At 51.4% G+C, this 27,144-nt stretch overlaps 1 protein-coding gene across 8 annotated transcripts in view; it reads left to right on the top strand.

Annotated features, from left to right (window-relative positions):
- Positions 1 to 2,364: 2,364 nt before the first annotated feature.
- The window catches only part of RSPH1 (radial spoke head component 1), a 34,535-nt gene continuing 9,755 nt past the window's right edge, over positions 2,365 to 27,144 (top strand). For 3 of the 8 annotated variants that reach the window (XM_064578505.1, XM_064578519.1, XM_045902415.3), the window contains exons 1-8: positions 2,365 to 2,636; positions 4,815 to 4,928; positions 5,033 to 5,138; positions 10,079 to 10,169; positions 10,658 to 10,793; positions 14,767 to 14,838; positions 16,130 to 16,292; positions 17,056 to 17,199. In XM_064578505.1, the coding sequence (XP_064434575.1) occupies positions 2,583 to 2,636; positions 4,815 to 4,928; positions 5,033 to 5,138; positions 10,079 to 10,169; positions 10,658 to 10,793; positions 14,767 to 14,838; positions 16,130 to 16,292; positions 17,056 to 17,199 (880 nt within the window). In that variant the 5' untranslated portion in view covers positions 2,365 to 2,582. Of the gene's footprint in view, positions 2,637 to 3,084; positions 3,248 to 3,272; positions 4,677 to 4,814; positions 4,929 to 5,032; positions 5,139 to 10,078; positions 10,170 to 10,657; positions 10,794 to 14,766; positions 14,839 to 16,129; positions 16,293 to 17,055; positions 17,200 to 19,987; positions 20,185 to 22,209; positions 27,071 to 27,144 lie in introns of those variants that run through there. The other 5 variants (XM_064578512.1, XM_045902413.3, XM_064578530.1 and 2 more) reach the window with 5 other exon arrangements.

Below are 27,144 nucleotides of genomic sequence, written 5' to 3' on the forward strand. Positions count from 1 at the left end.
AAAGTTCAGTTTGCATTGCTAACCAATCATCTAGATAACCACTTCTAGATAACCACCTACAGCTTCCCTGAGCCAACAGCCTCCAATCAGGGCACACCTGGAGCTCCCTCTCGCTTCCACTGTAAGCTTTGCCGCCCCTCCACCTGCCTGTGAGTCTCTGCCAAAATGCAAGTGATGACGGCTGACTTCCTTGCTAGGGCAAGCTCTGAATAAATGTTTTTTGCGTGTTCATTTGGGTGGTCTTTGTCTATTTACACATACAAAATAGAGGTTCTTTTAAGTACCACTGATGAAGAAAGACCTCAACCATATTTCCATCTCACCTGGGATCTAAAGGCCCCTATGGACTGGATTTCACTGGCTTGGCTGAGCATCTACTGGGTGAAAAACACTTTTCTAGGTGCTGTGGGGGCTGATAGCTAGCTAGATGGATGATAGATAGGTGGATAGATGACAAGCAGGTAGACGATACATGGAGTTGAACTCCTTTCCCCCTTGGGGTATAGAGGGGACTGGACTCAGGCTCGGGGTGGAGAAGGGATGTCAAACTCTGAAGGGCATCCGTGTGGACGCGCCTCTGCTGAGGTTAGAGCTGACTCCTTGCGTCAGGAGGAGGTTTATAAACACGAGAAAAGCTCTCGGCGGACGTATCTCTCTGGACTGCCAACACCGAAGGGTCAGAAGAGCCCAGAAGGTGAGGAGGAGGGGGCAGGGCCCATGGAGGGACCCAAGAAGCCAAGGGGACGGGTCGGATGGGGCAGTGCCCAGCGCCAGGCAGAGGTGAAGCCCTGTCCAGAGCTGGTCTCTGTGCGTCTTCTGTGCACCACGTCTTTATGGCCCTGGTGCAAAGGTGGCTCCTCGTTAGAGCATCACCCAGCAGCCGACTGCAGGGTCCAGGTTGGACAGCTAGCGGGTACCAAGCCCGTCCCAAGTCCCGCCCCCTCCCTCTGCCCGGGCGGCGCCTGGTCGAGGTACCCCTCCCGGTGCTATGACAGCACCGAAAGCTGCCACGGCTCCGCCCCGCGCCTTCCCGCCCCAGGCCCCGCCCCCTCCCTTCCGGGGCGGCGACAGGCCGGGGCGCCCCTTCGCGTTGCTCGGACGGCACCCGAACGCCGCCAGCGGCTCCGCCCCGCCCCTTCCCGCCCCAGGCCACGCCCCCCTCCCTTCCGGGGCGGCGACAGGCCGGGGCGCCCCTTCGCGTTGCTCGGACGGCGCCCGAACGCCGCCAGCGGCTCCGCCCCGCGCCTTCCCGCCCCAGGCCCCGCCCCCTCCCTTCCGGGGCGGCGACAGGCCGGGGCGCCCCTTCGCGTTGCTCGGACGGCACCCGAACGCCGCCAGCGGCTCCGCCCCGCCCCTTCCCGCCCCAGGCCACGCCCCCTCCCTTCCGGGGCGGCGACAGGCCGGGGCGCCCCTTCGCGTTGCTCGGACGGCGCCCGAACGCCGCCGGCGGCTCCGCCCCGCGCCTTCCCGCCCCGCCCCTTCCCGCCCCAGGCCCCGCCCCCTCCCTTCCGGGGCGGCGACAGGCCGGGGCGCCCCTTCGCGTTGCTCGGACGGCACCCGAACGCCGCCAGCGGCTCCGCCCCGCCCCTTCCCGCCCCAGGCCACGCCCCCTCCCTTCCGGGGCGGCGACAGGCCGGGGCGCCCCTTCGCGTTGCTCGGACGGCGCCCGAACGCCGCCGGCGGCTCCGCCCCGCGCCTTCCCGCCCCGCCCCTTCCCGCCCCAGGCCACGCCCCCTCCCTTCCCGCCCCAGGCCACGCCCCCTCCCTTCCGGGGCGGCGACAGGCCGGGGCGCCCCTTCGCGTTGCTCGGACGGCACCCGAACGCCGCCAGCGGCTCCGCCCCGCCCCTTCCCGCCCCAGGCCACGCCCCCTCCCTTCCGGGGCGGCGACAGGCCGGGGCGCCCCTTCGCGTTGCTCGGACGGCGCCCGAACGCCGCCAGCGGCTCCGCCCCGCGCCTTCCCGCCCCAGGCCCCGCCCCCTCCCTTCCGGGGCGGCGACAGGCCGGGGCGCCCCTTCGCGTTGCTCGGACGGCACCCGAACGCCGCCAGCGGCTCCGCCCCGCCCCTTCCCGCCCCAGGCCACGCCCCCTCCCTTCCGGGGCGGCGACAGGCCGGGGCGCCCCTTCGCGTTGCTCGGACGGCACCCGAACGCCGCCGGCGGCTCCGCCCCGCGCCTTCCCGCCCCGCCCCTTCCCGCCCCAGGCCACGCCCCCTCCCTTCCGGGGCGGCGACAGGCCGGGGCGCCCCTTCGCGTTGCTCGGACGGCGCCCGAACGCCGCCGGCGGCTCCGCCCCGCGCCTTCCCGCCCCGCCCCTTCCCGCCCCAGGCCACGCCCCGCCCCTTCCCGCCCCAGGCCACGCCCCCTCCCTTCCGGGGCGGCGACAGGCCGGGGCGCCCCTTCGCGTTGCTCGGACGGCACCCGAACGCCGCCGGCGGCTCCGCCCGGCGCCTCCGCCCCCGCCCGCGGGGAGGCGGGGCAGGCCGCGTGTCCAGGGCGACGGCGGACGCGGCGGTGCGGGCGGCGGGGACCTACCGACCGGGGACGCGCTGGTGGCGGCGAGGGCCGAGGGCGGGGCGAGGCCATGTCGGACGTGGGCTCGGAGGAGTTGGAGGAGGAGGGAGAGAATGATCTTGGGGTGAGCGCTCGGGGCGAGCGGGAGGCTGCCCGGCCAGGGGCAGGGAGGCGCCGCGTCCTGGAAGTTGGCGGTGAAGGGCGAAGCGCTGACGTCTCCTTGCCGCCCCGCTTCCCGCGTCTCGTCCCCTCCGCCTCCCGCCTCCCGGTAAAGGCAACCGTTTCCGAGTCAAAGCCTCGGGAAGCCCCCTCGTCCCTGCGGCCGCTCCCCGTCCAGGCGCTCTCCGCGTCGGCTGGGTCACTCGGCCCGCCGTGCTGTCCGGAGCAGTCCTTTCTGCGTGGAGCCCGGCCCCTCGGGACCGAGGCGGAGGGAGGAAAGCGGCTTCGCGGCAGCCTTCGAGAGACGCTGAGGACGTCTCAGCGGAGGCTTCCAGAACATTCTGCCCCAGAGACCCGGAGTCCCACGTGCTTCCTTCAGCCTTGCGGAGCTGACCCAAGTCGTTGGATCCCCCGGTTTAGGCAGCAGAGAGGCGGGGCCGGGTGCACAGCGTCCAGCCGTGGGAGCTGGGCTTTCTCATGTCCACAGATTAATCACTCTGCCCCAGGGGGTGACCATTTCCTGGCCGGCAGGTGGGAACCCCAGCCATGGTGTACGGAGTTGAGATAGTTTCAGAGGTAACTGGGAAGTCTGTCGCCTCCGCTGTGATAGATGGGTTGGTGCCTGCTCTGACCTTTTTGCGAGCTCTGTGTGTCCATCTCCCAGCTTCTGCCCCGGTTACTGCTCAAGACTAGCACGTCTATGAAGTGCAACCACCCGGCCGGTACCGAGGGCCAGAAGCCTGGGATCTGCGTGCTCTCCAGATAGCCAGCAGCTAGTGCTAAAAAGCAGGACAAACTGCAGTGATTTACACTCCAGAATCCCCTGTGCAGTGAGGTCGAGTCTGGGACACCTCCTGACACCCCCCCCCATGCTCCTCTTTCATATCTGTTTCTCCCTCTACTGATTCTCGGGGAGCACTTTTAAAAAATCACTTGCTCAGGGTCTGCTTCTGGGGGAACCCAACCTACAGCATCTGCCGAGTAAGCCTTCGAGTTTGTCTCCTCAGGTAGCCCTAGTGTTTTGTAACTCTTTTGTGCCCATAATTTTAGCTTTAAATCACAGCTGGGGTCATTTTAAAGAGTTCCCCTCCCGTTCAGTCACCTCAGCTCAGTCCTGGGTGCATTGGGAGGTCTTCTGGGGGGGGGGTGTAGCTTCTATACATTTTGATTTAGACTAACCCTGAAACAAATCTGTAAGGTCACACATTTTTACCTTCTGTTCCGAGCAAGGATTTCTGAGCTAGGTAGTGCTAGGCAAGGGCAGACTGCAGAGGTGTTTGTTTCTGAAGTCCTGGTAGTGTTTCCGAGCTTGTGTTGTAGTAAATCTTTGCAGATACAACTCCATGTCAAATCATTACTCTGTGCCTTGGCCCTTTTATTATTTATTATGTGCACCCTGCACTCATGATTAGATGCTTGAGGAATGTTTATTTTGTGAAGGGTAGGAGAAAGTAGGTGAATTACAAGCCTGTGTTAGGTTTTCTTTATTTGATTTAAGATACATAATTATTTCCGTATTAGTCTATGAGTGTTTCAAACTCAAGTCTCTTGATAAGGACTTTAAACTTGATAAGGAGATTAACTAAGTGGAGTTAGGGACTCTTGTGACAACTGAGCCCTAGTTACTCCTCAGCTCCCCCATGTGGCTTCCCCTCCCACAGGCCCCTCCTGAGGGTGAAAGCTGTCAGGAGGCCACAGGCTCCCACGGATCCTTGAAAGAAGAGGCGGTTTTTTGCATTTTAAGTCCTGGATTATTGGAGGAAGCCACAGGGAGGTATTTGTGTGGCTTGAGACCTATTCCACCTGCATCTATTACTTCGCACATGTTCCCATAAAGAACACAATTCGGAATACCTCGAGTTTTCCACAATTTGTCGATTTTGTTTACAGTGTAAAGGATTATCATGATAAATTGCAAGCTCAGATGTTGGAGAGAGCAAGGGAGGCTCCCACCAGTGACAGGTCCTAGGGATGTCACCTTGGACCAATGCTCCTCATCGCTCAGGTGTGGTTACCTACCTCACCTGTAAGATGGGGCTGAGGATTGGGAGGGATTCCGTGAAATACTATTTACAAAAATGCTTAACCCATCCTTAGTGATTAATACACGGTGGCTGTAATTATCCCTGTCTCTCCTGCCCAGGAATACGAGGGGGAGCGGAATGAGGTAGGTGAACGACACGGACACGGGAAAGCAAGACTGCCCAATGGGGACACGTATGAAGGGAATTATGAACACGGGAAAAGACACGGCCAGGTCAGAATGGGTGCCTTCGGTGGGTAGCTTTCTCCAGCTAATACTCTCGTGGTGAGCCCTGAATTCAGGAATGATACGAATTGTCTATAATCAATGTGTTTCAGGGGGTCTACAAATTTAAAAACGGTGCTCGGTACATTGGAGAATACGTTAACAATAAAAAGCATGGTCATGGCACTTTTATATACCCAGATGGATCAAGATATGAAGGTAAGATGTGCTCACAGAGCAGAAGAGAGACAAGCGGGGAGTGGGTGGGAGCCCTCAGAAACTATGCAGGATTCTGTGTTCTGGACTTTTTCTGGGAAGAATGTATCCAGTTTTCATCAGATTTCCCAGGAGGCCTGTGACCGCACCCCTGGAGCTGTGGTGACAAGAGGTATGACCTCGTGTAGGGAGGCTCACTGCTCACTGTCCCAGCTTTCTGGTCCGCAGTGTGGGAGGATCGAACACTAGGAACCGTGCCTGACGGATGGCGAGCACTCAGTATGTGTCGGCTCGGTGGCATCGCTTCCTGATGAGGACGTGTCCTTCGGGTGCAAGCCAGAGCTGCCTCTCTTGTTGCTGAATGAAAGTGGGACCAAGGAACTCTAAACCAGAGATCCTGCCAGTGTCCGAGAGCCAGGGGAAGGGTGCCAATGCTGGTCGTGTTAGAGAGGGAATTTCTGCTCTGTTTCATATTTCTTAGAGGGCTTATTCCAGGAGGAGCACCATCTGCTTTTTAAATCAACTTTAAACAATTTAGTGTTTGATTTAATTCCTTTCAGACTGTTATGAACTTAATCTCATTGTTGTCATGTTGTATTTTAGTGTAGACCTTAATACAAGCTGAACAACATGTAAATATATAAAAAAGATACTCAGAATAAGGGATCAAAGGAGTTTTTAACGTGAAAGTTAGCCAACATGTAAACCTTCTTTGGAAGTAGCTGTGAATTTTTGTGTGTCCATGTGGCTTTGTACCTTAAAGGTGCAGGGTGTAATCGCTGCTCAGAGATTTATTCTTGGGCGTCAGAAGCTACAATGTTAATTTTAGCTCAGTAAGTGAACAACCTTCCAGTCACAAAGTCTAAGTTAACACATGGCTGAATTCTTCGCCTGTCGTGTTGGGCGACGGTCAACCTAAGGGACGCAGAGTGGTTTCCTGCAGGTTAGCGAGAGTGCTCAGCCTCGGCCCGAGGTGGGGGGCACATTGCTGATCTCCCAGCTGAGCCCGATGGGGAGCCCAGGGACGAGCGCACATTCCTGGTTTGGGGGCCACTTGAGCAGAGGCAGGGAGGCAGGGGTGCTTGGTGGAGCAGGGGATGAGGTTGGAGGGGTGAGTGGGTGCCAGACTTTGGAGGGCCGTTTGGACCACCTCTATAGATTGTGAGATGTGGGGATAGAGGGTCAGTGAGGGCTTGGGAAAGGAGAGGGAGCACCCGTCTCCAGTGCTGGTCCTGTTACCGGCCGCAAGGAGCAAATAAAGATGAAGATGTTTAGTAATGACACCGTGGAGAGACAAAATGCTATGATGACTTGACGTTGGCTTTTCTGGAAGCTCTCAGGTGGCAGGAGCTGGAAGAAGACATGAATGCTTGGCCATTGGTGCTTGTGGAGGAGAGCATGATGTTGGAGCCTGGGAAACCCTGATTTTCGTTTCCGTCCTGCTGTGTGGCCTTGGGCAATGTGCATGATCTCTCTGGTTTTTGGGTGCTGTCCCTATAAAAACATGTTTCAGTTATTACACATCCCTAAGGAGGTGGCCAATGCAAAGACCCTAGTTGGCAGGAACAACCACCAGAGTGATGCCCCACCAATGTCAGTTCCCATCTCTTCCATGTTTTGCTGACCCAGCAGTGGAGGGACCCAGCAGGACAGACAGTGACTAACCCTCATTTTAAGTAGGAAGAGAGCTTCTTGGAAGGGCATTTCATTTCATTTTATTTTTGTTTTGTTTTATTTTATTTTTTTAAAGATTTATGTATTTACTTATTTGTTTGGGGGCGGGTAGAGAGCACATGCACATGAGCAGGGGTGAGGGGGCAGAGGGAGAGGGAGAGAGAATCCCAAGCAGACTCCGAACCAAGTGTAGAGCCTGACTCGGGGCCTGATCGCACGACCCAGAGAGCATGACCTGAGCTGAAATCGAGGGTCAGATGCTTGATTGGCACCCCAGGGCATTTCATTTTAAACGGTCTTTAATCCCCAGAGCTCCAGACCTGGGAGCTCCGGAAGCCTGGGGACAGCCGCATGGTCGATGCACATGGAGAGCTTTGTAAGGGGACAGTGCTCTCCCGGAGGAAAACCAACCCAGAACCCAGGCAACCAACTATGGGGATTTCTCCCAAACAGAAATGTAGCTGAAAAACTGTTGACACGGTCGAGAATGAGGAGAAAGTATAGGATTAGGGGTAGAAAGACTTTAAAAAACAAAGTGCACATTTAAAGCAACAGTAATACAGTTTCTCAGTGGCATGCAGTATAAAAAGGGAAACCTGCCTCATGGTTGTTAAAGACCTGCTCCAGGAGGCGACCTTTCCCTCACTTAGCTCCCTCACTTCTGCACCATTTCCTGTGGCCCGGTTACCATCTGCTGCGCAGGATCTCTAACAGCTTGTTTGTTCCGTAAACTGGGACTTTTAAAAAAAAGTTTCTGCACTGGCTTAAAATTTGGTGCCTTTTGCAGTTTAATTTTTTCTTATTTTTTTTTTTTTTAAGATTTTATTTATTTGAGAGAGAGGCGGGGAGGGGCAGAGGCAGAGAGAGAAAGCAGACTCCTCGCTGAGCAGGGAAGCCCGATGTGGGACTCGATCCCAGGAACCTGAGCTGAAGGCAGATGCTTAACCGACTGAGCCACCCAGGCGCCCCTCCCTCCCTCCCTTCCTCCCTTCTTTCCTCCCTCCCTCCCTCCCTCCCTCTCTCTCTCTCCCTTCCTTCGTTCCTTCGTTCGTTCGTTCGTTCGTTCGTTCCTTTCTTCCTTCCCTATTTTTTACATTTATTTATTTATTAGAGAGAGAAAGAACATGGGGGGAGAGACAAAGGGAGAGGGAGAGAGAATCTCAAGTAGACCCCCACTGAGAGTGGAGCCCGTTGGACACGGGGCTCAATCCCATGACCCTGAGATCATGACCCAAACCAAAATCAAGAGTCAGATGCTCAACTGACTGAGGGACCCAGGTGCCCTTGTAATTTAATTTTTTTTCTTGAAAAATTTCTGCAAAATACTTACTACATTTTTCTTGCCATGCTGCCCTGGAGACCAGCTCTCATGGCCAAGAGAAGAGGATGGAATCTTTTTGTTATGGTCTTTTTTGGGGGAAGAAACCGAGGGACGTCTTGGCCCCCGGGGCCCTGCTTGCTCAGTTCCTGAGCACTCACACAAGCCAGTTCTGGGCTGCTTGTCCCCAGCCCAGTACTCAGCTCAACCGTGGCCTCAGTGGGAATATTTACACCTCAGAAACCAGTCCGTGCTACACATCTGCCCTCCTCCTCCTTCTTCTCCTCCTCCTTCTTTTAAACTGGTAATTTACCAAGACACAGTGACCCCTTAAAGCCCAAGTCCTCCAGGACTTCTGCACACTCTCTATCCTCAGGGCAGCTTTAGGTTCGAGCCCCTGTGTTTGCTGGACTATTTATTTCAGTTTGGGGGTTCTCCATCACCCTTGCTCATGCTGCTCCTGGCACACATCACGCCTCTTCCTTCGCTGGTACCAGTTCCCAGCTCCTTCTCTCTGGGCTGTTAGCTGTTTCCTGAGCCCGCAGCTCTTTCTGTGGCTGGGGGTCGGCCTCCCGCCTGGGGCGAGGGCAGGCTCTCCCAGGGCGGCTCTGTTCCTGGAACCACTGCTTGTCTGTCTCACAGAGTGCTTGAGACCTGTGGGACTGATAGGGAAAACATGTAGACGTGCCCTTCTGTAGATTTGTTGTTGTCGACGAACATGGGGTTCACTCATGTAAACACATACTTCTTGGAAGATCCACATGTTCTTGGCATGCTGCGTACGCTTTCTCTTCATGCAGAAGCGGGTCCAGTTTTCTTGTAAGCCAGGAGCTTATGCAAGTTTCGGGGGCTCTATTTAAGAAAAAGAATATAACATTGGCATAAATGTGAATGTTTATTTGTAATAAAAAATCAAAATAAATAAAAACAATTTTAAAATACCACGGACATTACAAAATCTGAGGAAGTGACAAATAGATGTTTAAAAAAATTAACTGACATGCCTGCCTCACTTCTTTTCCTTACCTTTCTAGCTAATAATGGAATGTCTGTCCGACAACAATTTTGTAATATCCCTTTCTACAGAGAAAATAGAGAATTCTATCTTTTGTCTTTGATCAAAAATTGATCAAAATTCATTTTTTAAAAAATTGTTCATAGTCTCGAAAAGCGTCATTCAGGGTAACAACTTGTTATTAGCAATACCATGTGTGTTTTTAGGAGAGTTGTCAACCTCAGAAACCTCTATTAAGTTTCTTTCCTGTGTGAGCCGTAAGACTGGAGGGCGTTATAAGTCTCCTGGTGCAGGGATCCATCCTCAAGGATCGACTGCGTTCACTAACTAGTTTGCTGTTGTCATTATGGTAGAGGTATGAGGCAGTTTATGGTATCTTTGCCAATTCCAATATTTCTCAGCAAGTCAGCAGGAGATTCGCAGGAACCGGCACAGAGGTGAGGAGGCAGAGACAATTAGTGAGGGAAGGGTCCAAGCAGAGGCAGGGGCTGGTGTGCAGGTGGGGCACCCCGGGCGCCTGGGCTGGAAAGCTGTGTGGGAGCCAGGTGATGAGTGGGAATAGAGCAAGCTGCTGGCAAGGGGCCGAGAAGAGATCATCGAGCCTTGGTGGTGGTGCTGGATCGCTAAACATATGCAAGCAGAACGAGTGTGCGGGACAGCTGGGCAGACAAAAACCCGGGTTCAAATCCTTGCTCTGCCACTGACCAGCCGTGATACCTGCTGTTGGCACGCTCAGCTCATTGCAGCCCACCTGCCTGCCCCTGCCCAGACCTGCATCCGGGGAGCCCCTGGCTCAGCTTCCCTTAACCGGACCCCCACGCCACGCCATCCAGCTGGAGGGGCAGGGGGACAGAGGGGAGTCACAGAGGGAGGAGACAGCAGGTGAAGGTCCTCTCTCCCTTCTCACCCAGGCCTGCTTTGTGTCATCCCTTCCAGGGGAGTGGGCGGACGACCAAAGGCACGGTTACGGCATCTACTACTACGTCAATAACGACACCTACACGGGGGAGTGGTTTGCTCACCAAAGGTTTGCGTTCTCACTTCTGTTCTGTCGACTTACCTATGTAATGAGACTATGACGACGTCTTAGTATGGGGCCGAATCATGACAAAAGCCCATTAGCCAGCTCTGCCAGGCCGTCCAAACCCTTCGAGACTTTTAGGTGGGCACGCCAGATGCGACGTTACTGGGCAGGGGCAGACTCGCGGGGAGAATATGTGGTCCTTCATTCAAGAGCCCCCAGGGCCGGGAGGCCACCGAAGTACCCTCCTGGGGACACACAGCTCCCAGGAGCGCTGCCTCTTTCCGTGTGAAGCGGCTGATGTGCGGGACGGGCGTCGCTCTCCTGCAGGTGATGCCCCTCCCATGCTGGGCACACGGAGCAGGAGTGCGCTCTGATGGGGCACAGATAGAGAAGTAAAGTATAGGGCCCTCTCAATTTAAATGTGTCTTATAAACCTGGAAGGTTTTTCACTGTATTGGAACAAAACGCATTGTTCTCTCTGTCTTAACCAGGCACGGGCAAGGCACCTATTTCTATGCAGAGACGGGCAGTAAGTACGTAGGTACCTGGGTGAATGGACAGCAAGAGGGTGCGGCCGAGCTCATTCACCTGAACCATAGGTACCAGGGCAAGTTCTTGAACAAAAACGTAAGTCGGTGGGAAACGATGTGCGCCCTCCTCCCCCAGTCTATGTAAATATGGCGACGAAGAATACTAAAAACTCAGGGAACCCTCCCACCCCCTCCAAATACAGAAAGTGGGGAGCCGTGCCTCTCCCCAAGCCTCTGACGCCGACAGAGGGCAGAGTGGAGGGGCACTTGGTTCTTTTCTCTGCATCTCACCGAAATCCCCCCTCTCCCCGGGCAGTGACCCATCCCGTAGTTATAACACTGGGACATCCTGCCTCTCATATGTGCTCCTCATCATGAGTAGATCAGATGTGAAACATTTCCTGTGGTTGAGCATGTGGGTGTTTGGACTTTCTTTGCCCTGGGAGGCACGAGGCTCGAGCCCTGGGAAGGGAGACCCACGAGCTTCTTCCTTGCTGCAGGCTAGCCCACCCGCCCTGGGCGTGGACTTGGGCGTGGAGGTGTCCAGTCCGCAGTGCTCACCATTGGTCATTTCTGTTTGGAGGGCTCTGTGGCTATGCCAAGCCTTGCTGGGATGCAGAGAAGCCCTGTATATTGAGCCCCCACCATGCTGGTGTTCCTCGTGGCTTTGAGCCGGCGTTGGCCAGAAACTTCCCCTGAAGAGTTTGCCGAGCAAATTAAAGGCGGTAGAAGTTGACATAGAAGGGGGGGCCAGGGTGGCACAGTTGATTAGGCATCTGACTCTTGGTTTCAGCTCAGGTCGTGAGATTGAGCCCCACATCAGGCTCTGTGCTCAGTGGGGAGTCTGCTGGAGGACTCTCCCTCTCCCTCTGCCCCTCCCCCTGCTCGCTCTCTCTCAGATAAATAAATCTTAAAAAAAAAGAAGTTGATGCAGGCAATATTAAACTAATTTAATGAAGTCACCTCAGACTCTCTTAAAACTCAGTTTTCACTTACAGAAAATTCATTCCCTAATTACAGATTCTACTTTTAAGTCTTTGTAGAGCGGCACGTCCTCCCCGAATCTATATGTTGTGTATGTAATTCTCAGCAAAACTCTCATGGGATATTATGGGGAAGAGAGTTTGACAAAAGTTAATCGGGAAGAATCAACGAATGCGGCTGAGCGTAGACTAACCTGGAGAACAAGAGCTTTGTTCTGCTAGTTAGTGAAAACTATGCAAAGAGCACACAAGGACAGTTGACCCTTGAACAATGCAGGGGTCGGGGGCACTGACCCCTGATCCCCCCTCCGCCCCCACACAGTTGAAGGTCCACATAGAACTTTGACCCCCCCCAAAACTTAACTACCAAGAGCATGCTGTTGACCGGGAGCCTTACTGACAACCTAAACGGTCGACTAACACATACTTTGTACGTTACAGGTGTTACAGGCTGTATTCTTACCACCAAGCAAGCCACATACTTTGTATATGTATTAAATACTGTATTCTTATAATACAGTAAGCTAGAGGAAGGGAAATGTTATTAAGAAAATCATAAGGAGGGGCGCCTGGGTGGCTCAGATGGTTAAGCGTCTGCCTTCGGCTCAGGTCATGATCTCAGGGTCCTGGGATCGAGTCCCGCATCGGGCTCCCTGCTCCTTGGGAGCCTGCTTCTCCCTCTGCCTCTCTCTCTCTCTGTCTCTCATGAATAAATAAAATAAAAATCTTTAAAAAAAAAAAAAAATCATAAGGAAGAGAAAGCACATTTATAGCACTGCTCTGTATTTATTGAAAAAAATCCGCATATAAGTGGACTGGTGCAGTTCAGACCTGCGTTGTTCAAGGGTCAGCTTCCGTTCCACTTGTAAAGCCCCCAGACGCTCGGCCCTCCACTGCCCCCCTGAGTTCCAGCCCTCCCTTCTCCCTCTGGCGTGTGACCCTCCGCACATCTTTCTGTGCAGCATGTACGCAAACGTTTACGGACAGCACGGGGCTGTCACTATATAAATAGGATCACAGTACATTAGGCCACGAAAATACGCACAGAGATGTCTCTCTTTTTGCGCATTTGGGAATATTTACATAGGTTAGATACTGCCATTGCTGAGTCTACAAATATTGACATTTTGAATCATGATTGATATCGCCACAACTGCTCTAAAGGGCTCTGCCAGTTCATACTCTGGTGAATAGACTCTGAGAGTCTCTGTCACATAGTCTCCAACGTTGTTGGATGTCACCAGTCTTTAATGTTTTTGCAAATCTGATGGTTAAAAAATGTCTTGTTGTTTTAATGTGCATTTTCCCGATTCCTAGTGAAGTCCAGCATCTTTACACAATTTTGCTACTGGTTTGACTATCTTCCTCAGAGAATTACCTGTTCATATCCTTGCTGACAAGTTGTTAAAACATACTTTAAAGCTTTGATAAATGCATTACTATATGCACTTGAATCTGTCCCTAGACTTTCTAATCTGCTTCATTGATCTCCATGGGGAAATCTGTAAGCAGATTAGAAAGTCTAGGGACAGATTCAAGTGCATATGGTGGTAATTTAGCTCCTGAAAAGGGCGTCATTTAAACTAATGAGGACGTGATGGGGAGAAGTCAAGGAGCGGTGCTCAGACAACTTGATAACCATTTGGGAGAAAAACAAAGTCACTTTGTTATCCAGCGTGAGATGAAGACATGCACTAGAGGGAGTGAAGGTTTAAATGTAAACAAAACCACAGAAAAAAATACATGTTCATTAACTTTGAAATGAGGAAAGAGGACTTTCCAAACAGAAATATAAAGGAAAACCCAACAGATTTTGCTTGCTAAAAATAATCCCTTATTGATTAGAACGCGCCATAAAGAAAATTTAAGAGATAAATTACCAATGGGGCCAGGATATTTGTAACATTAAATATAAATACATAAAGCATTTGCATCAATCAATGTGATTTAAGTGGTCAAAAATGTTGAAAAAAATCCAACCCTACTAATAGCTTAAAGATGTGATTTCATGATGAGATCCTGTTTTATATATCTTTAAAAAATGTAAAGATAGAGCAAAATGTTAATGCCCAGGAAAAATAAGAGCCCCTTGTTTGAAGACAAGGGGCTCTTAAGTGCTGTTGTGGGAAGGAGAATTATTGGAGCCTCATTCTGGTCAATACATAAAAAAATAGGTGTGCCTATATATTTTGTGAGTATATATGTACACACTGTGTGTGTGTGTATACAAGAAATTCCACTTCTGAAAACTTCCCTCAGGAAATATCAAGAATGTACGTAAGACATGACTCCGAATGTGTCTCCTGCAGTGGTCTTTGTCCAAGGTTAGCGTCGGCATGCCAAATATTAACAATAGTAGATGGGTAAAATAGATTCTAATTCTTAAGTGAAAGAAAATACCAGATTGAGAACTGGAATTGTGGAAGACTATTGGTAAATATGGGAATTCATTTATGCCATGTTTCTAGGTAGAAGTAGAGTATGAGTCGGTGTGTGTAATTACGGTCAAACTTTTATTTAGAAAAATCTATGTACTGGAAATAAGGAATAAGGCTATAAAGACTATGTCACAATATACATTTTTTAAAGATCTCATTTATTCATTTATTCATTTATTTATTTAGAGGGCAGCAGGGGGAGGGGCAGAGAGAATCTCCAGCAGACTCCACGCCTAGCGCAGAGCCTGTGAAGGGGCTCGATCTCATGACCCTTAGATCATGACCTGAGCCGAAATCAAGAGTCAGATGCTTAACCGACTGAGCCACCCAGGGGCCCCAAGACATGTCACAATATTATTAGCACTTCTATCTCTACCTCGTTTGCCTGTGGGTCTGGACTTAGTGAAATTTTTGTAATAAATACATTACTTTTGTAAAGATAAAACTAAAGTTTAAATAACAAAGCAAACAGGCTCTATACTTGGTAATTCCATTGGCCATCAGTTCATAAAAGCTGTCTTTAATCCGCATTGGCTGTCCCCCTGCCTGACTTTGGGCAGGTTTTCTGGAGGTGACATCTCTGCGGCATTTTGCGTGCTCCATTGGGTGGTGAAGAGTGAAGCCCTTCTTGGTCTCTCCTTGCCCGCAGCCTATAGGCCCTGGAAAGTACGTGTTTGATATCGGATGTGAGCAGCATGGGGAGTACCGTCTAACAGATGTGGTGAGTGGCAGAGTGCATAACAGCGTCCTCTGTCCGTAGGCCAAAGAGCTGCCTGGGGGTATTGAGCCCACAGATCCCATCAGGTCACATGGAAGTCATGCCAGCTCTTGGCAACGTTGTGCTGTCATCCCCCCGTGTGCACGTGCCTCGGTCCAGACCCAAATTCCCGGAACCGAGCGGTATCACGTCACTGTTCCTGTGGAAGCCCCCATGCAGCTGCGGTCAGGGGGAGCAGCTGGCCATTGCCATAAGCCCCCAGAACCGCTCCTGTTCAGGAATAAGCCTGGGGAGTTACACACAACCCGAGGGCCTCAGTCTAAGGCCGCACCTGAGCTTTCTGGGATGACGACCGGGGCTGTGATAAGCAGAGAAATCGGACAAAGACCACAGAGGACGTGAGGCAACAGCTCTCCAGGTGTGGTCCAGGGCCTGCAGCATCGCATCCCCACCCACGACGTCTTTACGCAGAAGCTCCGGCCCCTGTTTTCACGAGCCCCTCGGTGATTCTAGGGCACTGACATCACCCTTCATGGGGATGGAGCTCAGAAATTTGGCAACCAAGCCATCTAGTTCTGAGCGACTCAGCGGAAGTAATAGGTAGGTCTCTGTCACTCTTTGTCATAGGTATCATCCTCTATGTGACAGTGACATTTCCCACATTTACTGATACTCAGATCTTGGGAAATTTGTGACAGTTACAAGACTGGGGACTAGGCTGGCATGCTCGGCCCAATGGGCATGTGCTGGCTGCTCAGTTGCCGGAATTGTACACTCTTACAAAAGATCCCACATTTAGAGAGATCAACTCTCCCTCTACTTTCATGAGATTTCATTTCCCCCATAATCCTTGATTCTACAGCTTTAGTATTCAGGCCCTTCCATGCTATATGGTCGTCTTAGGATGCCTCCAGCCCTTTTCTGCCAGGGAGGCTAGCTAATTATACACAAAAAATCTGAGACCCGGAAAATGTGACCGAGCACATGAAAGCCACACCCGGTCTCGGTCACTTCTTAACTGCTCCAGAAGGCTGGGAATGTCGAGTCCGGAAGCCGCTCACGGCAGGAGCGGGAACATGAATGTGCCACGTGGTGATGCCTGTCTGTGCCTCGTCTTAGCGATTCCAAGATCCACCTTTGAGCCGAGATCCCACCAGGGGCAGCTGACAACTGGGCTGACCACTGAGCCGTGCTGTCATGGTGGCCGAAATGTCCCCCCCCCCCGCCCGGGGTAAACATTCCACCCCAAGTCTACACACATGCTGGTAATTTCACATTTTTGAACTTAAATTAGGAAAGAGGAGAAGAGGAGGAGGAGGAGGAGACGACAATGATGACTGTGGTTCCCAAATGGAAAGCCACCAAAATCACAGAACTGTCTCTGTGGACCCCAACCCTCCCCGAAGAGCAGCCACCTACGGACGGGCCTGGCCCAGAAGAGGCTCCAGGAACCGAGGGTACGGGGCGCCCCCCGGGTGCTGGCACTGGGCATCTCCTCTTTGTGGGCTTGGGACTCTGGGCCTGTTTTGTGTGCAGGATAATGTGGGGGGTCGGATCCTGCTGGGGGTGGAAAGAGGGGGGGCAGTGGGACTGACTGGCTAGATGGACAACCTGGTTGGTCCCCTGGGAAGCACTGCTACCAAAAGCCCACCCCCCTCGGTCTGCGACTGGCTGTGAGCCTGAGCCTGGGCCAGGGCTGAGAGCAGCCCGGTGACAGCCGCAGCTGTCCGTCCCCATCCCAGTGGTCTTCCTGAGAAGTAGCCAAGGTGCTGAGGGCTGTTGGAGAAGGTTACACTGGGCAGGAGTCCTCATGTATTGGGGTTCCCCCAGCTGGAGAGATCTGGGGTGGAGACAGCCCCAGGCATGGCAGGGTCAGGCCTCCCCTCTCTGGTCTCTGCTTGTGGGCATTCCCTTCCTTTGGAGAGCAATGCTCATCGACTCTCTGGAATTGTCACCCATCAGCTTGTGAACCCTGGGGAACAGAGTGTAGCTTCTCGGTGGGAGGTAGATGTGCCCCATCTGAACCCCTTGCCGAGATGGGGCTCGGGCACTCCAGATCTGGGCTGGACTGGGTGACTTCAAGCAGGAGAGGGGGGTCCCCAGAGGGGATGGGGGGCACACTATCAGCAGGAGGGAGTGGGCACTGACAGGCCAGGAAGCAGCCGCCTGAGACCCAGGCCTGCAGCCTACATGAGAGTGGTTCCTGTGGCTTCATGTCAGGTGGCGGGGAGCTCTCGGAGGAGGGCCAGGCTCTGGCAGATGTTTCTGAGGGGGAGACCGACTCCATGAGGCCTGGGGAGGACGATGGAGATGGCTCCAGGGAGGAGGGCCGAGAGGATTTCCGATATGACACCATCGACCAGGGTGAGCACGCTCCCGGGCCCAGGGAGGAGGTGGGCGCACACTGGGGAGGGCTCTCGGGTTCTCCTGTCTTTGACCTTGGCCTCATGGGCGGCCCCGGGGACTGGGACGAGATCTCAGGGGCCGGCTGAGGACTCGCACGGGGCCATGGGGTTGTTGCTCTCTCAGGCCCTCCGACAAACCCCCTGACTGTGCGGGGGACGGCCTGCTGGCCTGCTGCCCTGCACGGCCTCTCGCTCTCTGTCACGTGCTAATTATCTCCATTTTTACCAAAAGAGCAGCCTCAGGCTGCAGAGTCTCACTAGAGATTTATAACATGGCTTCATTTTTTTTTTTAAATATTTATTTATTTGAGAGAGCGAGAATGAGAGAGAGAGAGAGTACATGAGAGGGGGGAGGGTTAGAGGGAGAAGCAGGCTCCTCGCCGAGCAGGGAGCCCGATGCCGGACTCGATCCAGGGACTCCAGGATCATGACCTGAGCCGAAGGCAGTCGCTTAACCAACTGAGCCACCCAGGCGCCCCCATTTTTTTTTTTTTTTACCTGATTTTACCACGGTTGAATCACAGGAGTCTGATTAGGGACCAGCAGTGCTGGGAATCAGCCCTTTTTAAGTGGGTTTGAGTGTACCATTAATCCAGAAGCCTCTGCATCTGCGGGTCACAGGCCAGGGATTCAACCTTCAGTCTGCTTGGGGCTTCAGGTTCCTAGAATCTTTGAAAAATCTTGCAAGCTGTGGGCACCCCAGGAAGTCAGAGAGGGCTTTCTTCTTGGAGCCTAGTTTCTTGTGTCTGGTTTAAGGCGGTATCTTGGTGGTGAGGGACCCAGTGGTCTGGTGGTTGCTAGGCTGGGGACCCCGTGCAGGTTAGTCTGTCTCTATTGCAAATTAAGAACAAATATCTTTTTTGAAGATTTGTACTCCCCATTTTTTTTGAAGATAATCTCTGCAATAAGGAACTGTAAAACAGGTTTCCATCTCAAAGCGTTAGGCGCACACAGAGTTAGGCTTTTGTTGGCAAGTGAGTCGAACTACGAAGAAGCCCGCGCTGGTGGCTCGGCGGCCCGTGGCTGAGAGTGCAGGGGCTGATGCCAGGGGTTCCCAGCAGCAGCCAGAGGGACCTCCTGCTTGTACCCCCTGCATCCTGCGTTTGTCCCCAATGCCCTGAGGTTTGTGAGGATGGAGGAGGCCTGCATCTGCAGAGCATTTAGATGGTATACGGATGCTCCCTACATGGAGGCTATGGCTGATCCTGAGCACGTCTGGTGGGGGGACACCTTGCTTGCCCAACCAGGGGGCCCTGGAGGCACCAAGGGCTGATGGGAAGTGCGTGGAGAATCTGTGACTCGACCGCCGTGTGCCCGCTGTGTGACCACCACTGACTGCGATGTACCGGAAGGTGCATGGAGCAGGTGTGGCAGCATCAGAAGTATTTCTGAGGGCGGGGCAGTGGGCCGGGAGGGGAGGGATGGTGCTACTCACACCTCCCAGGGTAGGTGCCAAAATGTCAGAATGCCTTAAACGAAAAACGGGCTAAAGTAAACACGGGCCTAGTAGGCAAACGTTTCATGACAGTAACAGGAACTCAAGCTTTAACACGATTCCTACATTATGTCTGAGGTTCAGCCTACTAATCTCTTTTCATCGCCAGCAGTGAGGGTTATAGAGTTTACTTCACAATAAAAAATAACTCTAACTTTCATGATACTTTCTTTTTTTTTTTATTCTTATGTTAATCCCCATACATTACATCATTAGTTTTAGATGAAGTGTTCCATGATTCATTGTTTGTGCATAACACCCAGTGCTCCATGCAGAACGTGCCCTCCTCAATACCCACCACCAGGCTAACCCATCCTCCCACCCCCATTCATGATACTTTCAAGATAACATCAGAATGTAGCGAATCCTTGCCTTTCTTTTGACTGAAGCAAGGGCGAGCCGTGCTGCCTCGCGTTTGTAAAGCTGGTCATAAGTGGACAATGTGTGCAGGCAAAGATAGTTACTGAGCTCACTCTCATGGGAATATTCTCAGCATTGACTTTGATTTATCTTTTGCTTAGTTTATTGCTGCTGTTATGGGATTTTTTGTCCCCTTAGGTCTGTGGTTCTTGGTCACACCACTTCGAAGGATGAAGAGGTGGACCAGTCGGAGAGTGGTGGGCAGCAAAGCAAGAGTAGAAAGCTCCCAGAGAGGGAGGGGTCCCGAGAGATTTGCCCTCGGAGAGTCTAAGTTTAGGGGTTTTTATGAGTTCTTTTGCTATCTTAAGCAGTCAGGGTTGCTGAACCGTGCCAATCAGGGCTCTGGTCACGTATCTGTCTACCTATTAGGTTAATGTCCATGTGCTGATTGTCTTTTTTTGCTGCCATCTGGGGGCTTATGTCTTAACTGCCCCTTGCCTGTGATATTGACAAATGCTTTGGTGGTTAATTGTCTTATTTTAGGACATTTTGCAGAAGTCACTTCTGCAAAGGCTGCAAAGCAGAATGTTAGTCCGGTCCTGTCTAAGCTGCAAAACGAGATGTCAGCGCTATTTTACTTTAGCTGTCCAGACTCCATATTTTCTTGTTGGGGACCCTGGCCCTGACTCCTAACTGTCCAATGCACTCCTAACACCGGTACCGAAGAAAAACTACAAAAGTCTGTATAAGATAAAATTTAACGTTGTATTTTTTGCCCAGTAAATGCTTAATATTTATAATATTATTCATTGCAAAAGATCTGTTAGCACACAGAATTTCAAAATAGAAAAAATGAGTGTGGAATATACTCATGTTTCTTTTCTCCCCTCAGGAATTGTTAGTTTTGAAGAAGAAGAAAGTAAACAGTCAGAGCTACTAGAGTGAGCTGAAGCGAGCGGGAAGAATAGGAGATTATATCCCCCAAATGCTCTGTTATTTGGCCAGTTGATGCTAATCCATTATTAATCTTTCTCATTAGTTGTTAAATAGTGCACAGTATGAATAAATGTCTTCCTCATCCTTTGTTTATGGATGAGCCTCTGTGAGTTCTTTAAGCTGGAAGTCTCCAGGTTATTTGGCTGTGGTTGTTCAGCCTTGTTTTCTCCTGGGATAAAGAACGAGGTCACACACCCCTAACACCACAGAAGACGGTTCCTGGAGGTGGCCTTCTGGCCACGCTCATAGAGTAACACTTACTAAAGCTTCTCTCTCCAATCTCCCTTGAGAGAGCTACGAAGACCCTAGAAAATAATTCTGTGTGCAAGGTGCACAAAACAGCACAGTAAATAGACTTAGGGCGGGGCGCCTGGGCGTCTCAATTGGTTGAGCATCTGAATCTTGATTTCAGCTCAGGTCACGATCTCGGGGTTATGGGATTGAGCCCCAAGTCGGGCTCTATGCTCAGTGCAGAGTCTGCTTATCCCGCTGCTCCTCCTCCCAGCTCTCTCTCTCGCTCTCAAATCAATCAATCAATCAATCAATCAATCAATCAAGTCTTAAAAAAAAGTTAAGTTTGGGCTCGGGCAAGAAACCATCAGCTACCACTGGAGGGGGCACTCCTGCCCATTCCATGGCTTCAGCATCCCAGTGTGGATTTCGGGGGACCCGGCAGATGGTTAAGGGGCAGGGCTTCCCACAGACATGGCTCTGACCTGTGGTGCACACCCCTCAGATCCTCCGGTGGGCAGTGGGGCTAATGCCTAGACCACAGTCACACTGTCTGGGCACCCCCTGGCTCGGCCAGCACCACTGTGAAGACACGTGATTCTGGAGGAGCCCCATCCCCCCCGGGTCTCCCATCTCCCCAGATTCACGTCATCCTCCTCCATCCCCAGAGTTGCTTGGAGGGTGGTATCTCCAGTTCACCCCAGAATGGTCTCTGGAGTTGGTGTGCCTGGCACCATGTGCTGCATCTATGGTCATTAGGTCCCCAAACAGGGGGCTTTTTTAAGAACAATGCATTATGAATGAGGTATCCAAGCCTCTTTACAAAAACACACAGAACATTATGAATATAAAATTGCATTAAGGCAGATACTATTTTAGAGTAAGAAATTTCAAAAAAACTACAAACTAAAAAGCTGGTGAATCCACAAATAGCACATCTAAAAAACTATCAGAATACTGATATTCTAACACTTCTCCTACATTTTTGCCAGGATACTCCTTGCTAGCCTCTTCTTATGACAATAATTTTGCAAGATTTCCTGTAGGGAGATGAGGGAAGTCATCACAGCTGTTCCTTTAGTGTGGTTTGTAACTACTGACCATTGAGGAGAGAGAACACCCCACATCTTGGGGTTCACGAAACTGCCTCAGGATTGTGTGCTACCTGCATGCAGTCTGATCAAATCCTACTGTGTGTGATTCACATCACATACTGTATATGCTGCATCATCATGTTTCTGACGGGAGAGAGTCCAACTTTATGTGTCTGGTGATTGAAGTAATATCCACAGACTAGAGCCTGGCGCCGTGCTCCTCAAACCTCGTTCCTCCACTCCCACAGATGTGGTGCTGGATCCACGAGACAAGGGCAGGGGGAGATCTGACCTGTGACCCCATACCTATGTGTCGGAGTGCTGGGCAAGTCACCAAAATGGGTGGCAGGGCTATTTCTGGAAGCTATTCCAGAGCAGCTGGCAAGAACTGAATTACACGTGGAAGTGACTACAAATCAGGAACATGCATATTTTCCAGAAACCCACACTGCCAAATCCCTCCCCAATTCAACTTACTTGGCGCTCCCTTACTGTGTTCTCAGAGTGCCTGTGTGCTCTAAGTACCACCCATCACAAGGGGACAGTGTCTGAATGCCTCAGAGGGAGAAGGGACAGGGGACTTAGGTGGTTACGGTGGAGCACGCTGTGTGAGGCACGCTGTCAGGGTGTGGAATGGCCTTGCGCTGGGGAGTCTTATGCCCTTTATTGGGAGCAGTCCCTCCCGCAACACTGGTTTGCAAGACCGAGCCGCTGCCTGCAGAATGTCGCAGCTCCTGGATGTGTCTGGGCTCTCTTAGCTTGTTCTGCTATCCCCTGTATTTCTTGTTCCTAGAAGTTACGGCTAAAGGCTTGGTGGATTCACCGTTTGTGAATGGCTGACTAAATTCACCATCGTGTGCGTTGTGTACTTCCTGTGTCATCAGGTCAGAAGAGGAGTGTGTCTGGACTGCGTTAGTCCCCTGCCGCTAGAAGTGGTGTGTGTGCTGTTACTTTGGCATTGTAGAGCCTCCAGTCTCCAGCCTCACTTACCTCCATGTTTCATCACCGGCTAATGATCGTTGTCTGAATCACTTTCTTTTTTTTTAATTTCTTTTCTTTTTTTTTTTTTTAAGGTTTTATTTATTTGACAGAAAGAGACACAGTGAGAGAGGGAACACAAGCAGGGAGAGTGAGAGAGGGGGAAACAGGCTTCCCGCTGAGCAGGGAGCCCGATGCGGGGCTCGATCCCAGGACGCTGGGATCATGACCTGAGCCGAAGGCAGATGCTTAACAGCTGAGCCACCCAGGCGCCCCTGTCTGAATCACTTTCATTGTTGTGTTAGTTTCCTGGGGCTGCTGTCCTAAGTTACCATAAACTGAGTGACTTCAATCAACACTTCTGTCCCAGGTCTGGAGGCTGGAAGTCCAAACCTGAGGGCCATGCAGGGCTGGGCTAGCCCGGAAGCTGTAGGGGAGGACAAGTCCTTGCAGCTCCTGGGGGCCCCGGTGCTCCTTGACTACCTGACACCTCTTCGTCTGTATCATCACATCTCCTTCTGTCTCTCTCTTGTAAGGGCCCTTGAGAGGCTTAATCACCCCTGCAAAGACCCTTTTTCTGAATAGGCAAGATTGACAGATTCTAGGGATTAGGACTTGAAATCTTTGGGACCACCATTGTTTAACCATAATTGTAATGGTTACAATTTTTTCTAAATCTACTGTCCCTTCTACATTTATTAGGCAGGAAAGTTTTGGGTTTATTCGGTTCCCATGAAATACGGTCCTCCTGGGAAGACAGGATAAATGCTTCTTTCCTTCCCTTGAATAATTTTAAAAGCAGGATGTTAGTTTTTTTTTTTTTAAGATTTTATTTATTCATTTGAGACACAGAGATAGAGAGAGAGCGAGCCTGAGCAGGGGGAGAGGCAGAGGCAGAGGGAGAAGCAGGCTTCCCGCAGAGCAGGGAGCCCAATGTGGGGCTCGATCCCGGGACCCCGGGACCATGACCCGAGCCGAAGGCAGACGCGCAACCATCTGAGCCACCAGGCGCCCCAGCAGGATGTTAGTTTAATGGATGCTCCAAATGCAGGCACGTTGGTCTGTCCTGGATCTCTCTTTTTTGGGCGGTCCTCGTGGACTCATGGATTTTCATTGACTCTGTGTTTCAACCCACTGTGATCCTTGGCTTTATCGTGCCTAAACGGACAGCTCTGGCCACTGGTAGCTCCTCATACCCACCTCTGGGCATTTTGACACAACCCCATCAGTCCTTGAAAATTTCATTACATTCTCCAGTGGTTTTGATGTTTTGTAATTTATTTTTATGTAATCTCAATCTTACAGAAAAGTTGCAAGAATAGTAGAAGGAACTTGTATATGCTTTACCCAGACTCCGGAATCATTTCTATCTTGCTCCATTTGCTTTAGAAAGAGAGCATGAAAAAGAAAGAAAGAACAGTATATGTGTGTATAAGCATACTTTCGCAGTTCCGTAATCATCCCTATCTGCAGGCAGTATGTTCTCAGACTCCTGGCGGATGCCTGAAACCATGGGTAGTACTGAGCTCCGTATAGACTTTGTGTTCTCCTATACGTACATACATGTAATAAAGTTTAATTTATAAATCAGGAACTGTAAGAGATTAGCAACAGTAACTAATAATAAAATAGAACAGTTATAACAATATAGCCCGTGATGAAAGTTGCATGAATGTGGTCTCTGTCTCACACAGTATATTATTGCCCTAAGCTCACCCATCTTGTGATGACGGGAGGTAAGATGCCCGTGTGATGAGGTGGAGTGAGGTGAGTGACATAGATTTTCTGACCTAGGGTTAGGCTACTTTTGACCTTCCAACGATACATCATCTGCTTTTGGATGGTGGTTGACTGTGTCGACACAAAATGAATAAACCTTTTAGAATCTCTAAAAAAAGAAAGAGTTTTCTTCAGGCCCAGTTAGGACAGTTGTCCAGGAAACAAGCTCTTCACAGGGAATAATGTGCTCTGGAGAATGAACAGTTTTTACGGAGTTATATGCTTTTTTTTTTTTTTTTTTGCATCTTGTGAGAGCCCAAGAGATTACAGATTAGCATATAGACAGGAATCACGAGTTTTATCGTAAAGGAATGTGGGGAGCAGGGGCATTGATGGGAATCTGAAGGACAAGATGTTCTTCAGATTACTCATTCACAAAGCAGGTGCACGATGTATGGGTGGTGGGCCAGAAGTCAGATTTTGGTTTGAACAAAGTGTACGTACCGTCATGCTGACTTAGAAAGAAATCTAAATCGGTGTTGTAGCTCAGAGCTTCAGAGGGTTTTTCTCTCAACTGCCGTAACTGTACTGTGGAGAACGGAACCACAGGTGAGGAGGGCTATGGTAAACAGATACTACTTTTTTCAGAATCATTTGAGTGTAAGATACGCCTAAATATTTCAGAGTATATCTTATAAAAATAAGGGCATTCTCTTACGGAACCACCATGTAATTAGCAAAATCAGGAAATCTCACATTGATAGGATTTGCTAGAATTTCCCCCGTCCCCACATCTTCATTCAAATTTCATCAGTTGTGTCCATATTGCTCTTTCTAGCTAAGGCAAGTGATACTGAGTGTTAATGCACGTGCTTTTTGGATGTTTATGCGTCATCCTTTGTGAAATGTCTGTTCAAATACTTTTCTGGTTTTTAAGTGGCTTATCTTATTTTTTGGATTGTAAAGATCTTTATTCTGGATACGGGTCCTTCCCCAGATGCATGTTTTCTGTCTGTCCGCAGCTTGCCTCTTTGTTTTCTTGACAGTCTTGATGAGCAGAACTTTGCAGTCTGGTGAATCTAATCAGGCAGATGTATCCGCAGGATTTGAGTGTCCTCCTTTCTGGCTTTTTCTGCTCTTGGATTCTCCGCTCACTTTCCGGGGCTGTGTCTGCCCCGAACCCAGTCCTCTGGCCCTTCAGGCCAGGCAGGGGCCATTGGGGCTGAGGTTGCTCTGCACGGTTGCAGCGGCTGCAGGCTGAAGCCACACGAATGGATGTCATGCTCACCACCTTTTCCTGCAGCTGTTGGCTCTCTTCTAGAAGCTGGCTGCCTTTTGTCCCCTCTCCACCGGCATCCGGGCCTTGTTTTGTAACTTGCACAGAGTGCATAGCTGTTATTCGCGGGAGGGCCGGGTCCAGAAGGAGCTCAGCAGGTGTGGAACCTGCTGCGTGTAATGCAGGGGAGGGCAGAGTCCTGTTCACCAAATGTCTTTGTCATGAGTGGAACAATTACAACATTCCTCTTGACCTCAAGGTGGAAATAGTTCATATTCCAGGATGTCCAACACTGGGGCTGTCCCCTGGCCCCCACCAGCCCTGTGGCTTTGTCTCCTTGGCCTTGGCCCTCTGCTGGAGCCGTCCTGGGGGCCACATCCTTCCCTGCATGATTGCCTTCCTGGGTGAGGTTCTTGGGGCATTGTCTCAGACAAGCTCCTCCACCTGCTCATTCAACCCAAAGGGATGGCCTGGAGCCTGTCTATGCCCCCCTCCCTAGCTAGGGATCCAGGCTCTCCGGGCTCTCTCTCCTGCCAGGTACACGAATGCCACTTCTTGCTTGCTGTTTGGTTTGGTCTCAGTTTTGGGTGGGCAGGTAGGGCCATCTGGGAGCCATCCTGAGCCACCTTGTTAGAACAAGAGACACTCCTATCACCCAGGAAATTCCAAGGGAGTTAGGAGCTTCGTGTCAGGAACCAGGGTCATAAACCAAATATCTCTTATCACCTAAGAAACGACAGGGTTTTAGGATGACCAAGAACAAAACCTCAACCGAGTAAATGGAGAGATCTAATTGGCTTTACTGGGGGTTCACGTATGGGGCGGCATCCCACTGGACAAGTGGAAGGGAGCTCCCAGGGGTTGCAGAAAATGGAAGGCTTTTGTAGGCAGAAATGGGCAGGACAAGGGCATTATTAGCAAAAGACGAAGAGTGGTTTCAGGCAAGGTCACCTTCCCGTGGGAAGGCAGGGGGTCTCATCCTGCTGGCCACCGGCTAGTGCCGGTCAGGGAGTTCCAGGCTGAGGTTGGAAATCCCACCACTGGGGAAGGCTGCAACTCTAGTTAGGTTGGTATGAAGTCTTGGGGGGCACAGCTACAGTGTTGCATAATTTGCATCTTGGTAAATACAAGGTAAAGGTAACCTATGTTCATAGCTTTTATTTTATCGAGACAGCGTCTAATCGAGCTGAAGCTTTCACTATGTACTTTGATTTTGGGTTTCCGTTTTACCTGGACTCTCTTTGGGTGGCTTTTCTTTGTCCCTTTGTCCTCTGCTAAGGAGAGCTTCCCGATTTATTTTTATAATGACCTGTGTAATGACCACTGCCCCCACAGGAACAGAAGGCCCACCGACCCATGGTCCTCTGAGATCGGGATCCCAGCAGGACACAGATGATACTCTCAAAACAGGGCAATTCAAGGGGGCACATCGTAAAGTGTCTCTCTGGAGACGTGAGGACTGGGTGTAGAAAACTGGCTTTGGTCTGGGATCTGGGAAGGAGTCAGCAGACCAGGGCTTCTCATACCTGAACGTGTCACACAGCACTTGGTAGGCATCTCCTTCGTGTCCGGGGACGCCCGTGAGCAAGGAGCCACAACACACATGCCAAGTCACTGTTGTCTTGCCATCCGCGTGCCTCCTCGAGGCGTTGGGGCCCGCCTGGTCCCTGATGCTTGGGTGCTGCTCCCACTCTGGGATCCCATTATTCCTGCTGAGATCGGAATTCAGCGCCAGCTCTGTGCCCCCCAGCATCC

Source organism: Mirounga angustirostris, unplaced genomic scaffold (genome assembly GCF_029215605.1).
Source record: "Mirounga angustirostris isolate CCGP_5_RB_7025 unplaced genomic scaffold, mMirAng1.0.hap1 SCAF_1, whole genome shotgun sequence".
Classification (NCBI taxonomy): domain Eukaryota; kingdom Metazoa; phylum Chordata; class Mammalia; order Carnivora; family Phocidae; genus Mirounga; species Mirounga angustirostris.